Source organism: Phanerochaete carnosa (assembly GCF_000300595.1).
Source record: "Phanerochaete carnosa HHB-10118-sp unplaced genomic scaffold PHACAscaffold_1, whole genome shotgun sequence".
Classification (NCBI taxonomy): Eukaryota; Fungi; Basidiomycota; class Agaricomycetes; order Polyporales; family Phanerochaetaceae; genus Phanerochaete; species Phanerochaete carnosa.
The window spans coordinates 5,367,434-5,369,039 of NW_006767628.1; the positions used below are offsets into that span (position 1 = coordinate 5,367,434).

Here is a 1,606-nt window from a genome sequence, read left to right on the forward strand (position 1 = left end):
CCACCCCCAGATGGAAGAGGAACTTCGACATTGCGGCATTGTAGATCCGGATTTGGTTCCACCCCGTACGCTCCGAAGTGACATGGTCCTTCTTATACTCCGCTGCGAAGATCGGGACGAGCAGATCGAATGAGGGATCTTCACTGGCTATGCCTGGTGCTTCTTCTTGAGCTCCAGATACAGTCATCAGATGTCAAGAGCATACCTCCCTGACCACGCCTCAGCGCTGTTTGCTCGGTTGCGCCCGATGCCGACTCTGCGACATTATTAGCTGAGTTAGCCAACATAACTCCAGAATCGTCACTGGACATGAAACGATGGGCCTCACCTAATTCAATAGTACGGGCACTTGACGAGATGCGGGCTGGGTTCGGTTCTACTGTTGTATCATGCATCTCCGAGTCGGCATTGAGCTCGCCAATAATCTGACTTTCATCGGAGGCTATGTTGAGCCAGGTGATCAGCGACATCGAGGGAAATGGCTCGAGTTCATACGCTCGTAATTTAACACAAATGCTGAACGCATAACTGCAAACGGATTGTTGGCATTATCCGACTGCGGCGTACGTCCAGAGTCCATCTTGTGGGCACCTGCTGAGGTGTCGTGTGTCTGACTGTCCCTAGCGCCTTGCGTCTTCAACGTTTTCAGGATACTGCGAGGTGTAGAAGGAGATAATCGCGGGAAGACTCTGTGCAATTGTAGTAACCCCAGAGCGTCACAGCGTGCTGTCCGGGGCCCTTCATGCATGCGTTGCGTAAGGACACTGAGATCACCGCGATCTGTCTTTTTGTCTTCTTCCTCGAACACCGACAGGGCATTGCTGATGAGAGGATACAACGCTTGAGCATCTTTTTGCTGATCATATGTCGCGTCGTTGGCTTCCTGAAGGTACCTATACAGCTCCACTTCGTCAATGAGCTGACGGCGGTGCCGTATCCCCAGAGTTCGCCATGGCTGCTGGGGTACCGAAGGGTTCGACAACATGAAGTCGAGTACTTCATTTCGAGGAAGCTCGATGGTCTGCTCGTACCTACCGATGGCAGATTAGAACAGATACAGAGGACTGAACTACAAAACAGGAGAGACATACAAGGCCATTACTGAACCCTCGTAGTAGTTCAAGCAAATACGCAACAAACTATCCCAACATTGTCTGAACTCAATCTCCGAGATGGGATACGTTCTAGAGCGCCGTTTCACCAGCTGTGCATCAGATACCGCACACAGAATACTATAGCAGTGTTTGTGAAGGAAAATGGACAGCGGCTTCTGAGCAATGCTCGGTGGACCATTATCGGAGATCCCTATGGAGCGCAGAGACGATATCAGCTCTTTTCGTAGCCCTTGCAAAGCTTCGTCTTTGACTTCTGGCACTGCTCGACATCTTGAGAAACAACGTTGACTTGGGCAACAAAATAAACGTACTTACTAGAACGAAATCAGTGGTCTTCAGCGACAGATAATTATAGTAGCACTGGACGTGTGGCAGCATCAACTTCCACTGCGGGCTCAACATGTCCAGGTCGGGCCGCTTTTCCAACTTCTCGTACATGCAAAGAGAAGGAAGCGTCACAGTAACACAATGTCGCTCTTGAAGCCATAACC

The 1,606-nt window shown here is 50.4% G+C and overlaps 1 protein-coding gene across 1 annotated transcript in view; it reads right to left on the reverse strand.

Annotated features, from left to right (window-relative positions):
* PHACADRAFT_190944 (uncharacterized protein) overlaps positions 1 to 1,553 on the reverse strand; it is a gene marked incomplete at both ends in the record, with an annotated part of 2,528 nt that extends 975 nt beyond the window's left edge. The window contains 6 exons of the mRNA XM_007391095.1: positions 5 to 153; positions 206 to 256; positions 305 to 442; positions 496 to 1,031; positions 1,092 to 1,374; positions 1,427 to 1,553. Coding sequence (XP_007391157.1) covers positions 5 to 153; positions 206 to 256; positions 305 to 442; positions 496 to 1,031; positions 1,092 to 1,374; positions 1,427 to 1,553 — 1,284 coding nt within the window. The remainder of the gene's footprint in view (positions 1 to 4; positions 154 to 205; positions 257 to 304; positions 443 to 495; positions 1,032 to 1,091; positions 1,375 to 1,426) is intronic.
* Between the last annotated feature and the right edge of the window lie 53 nt (positions 1,554 to 1,606).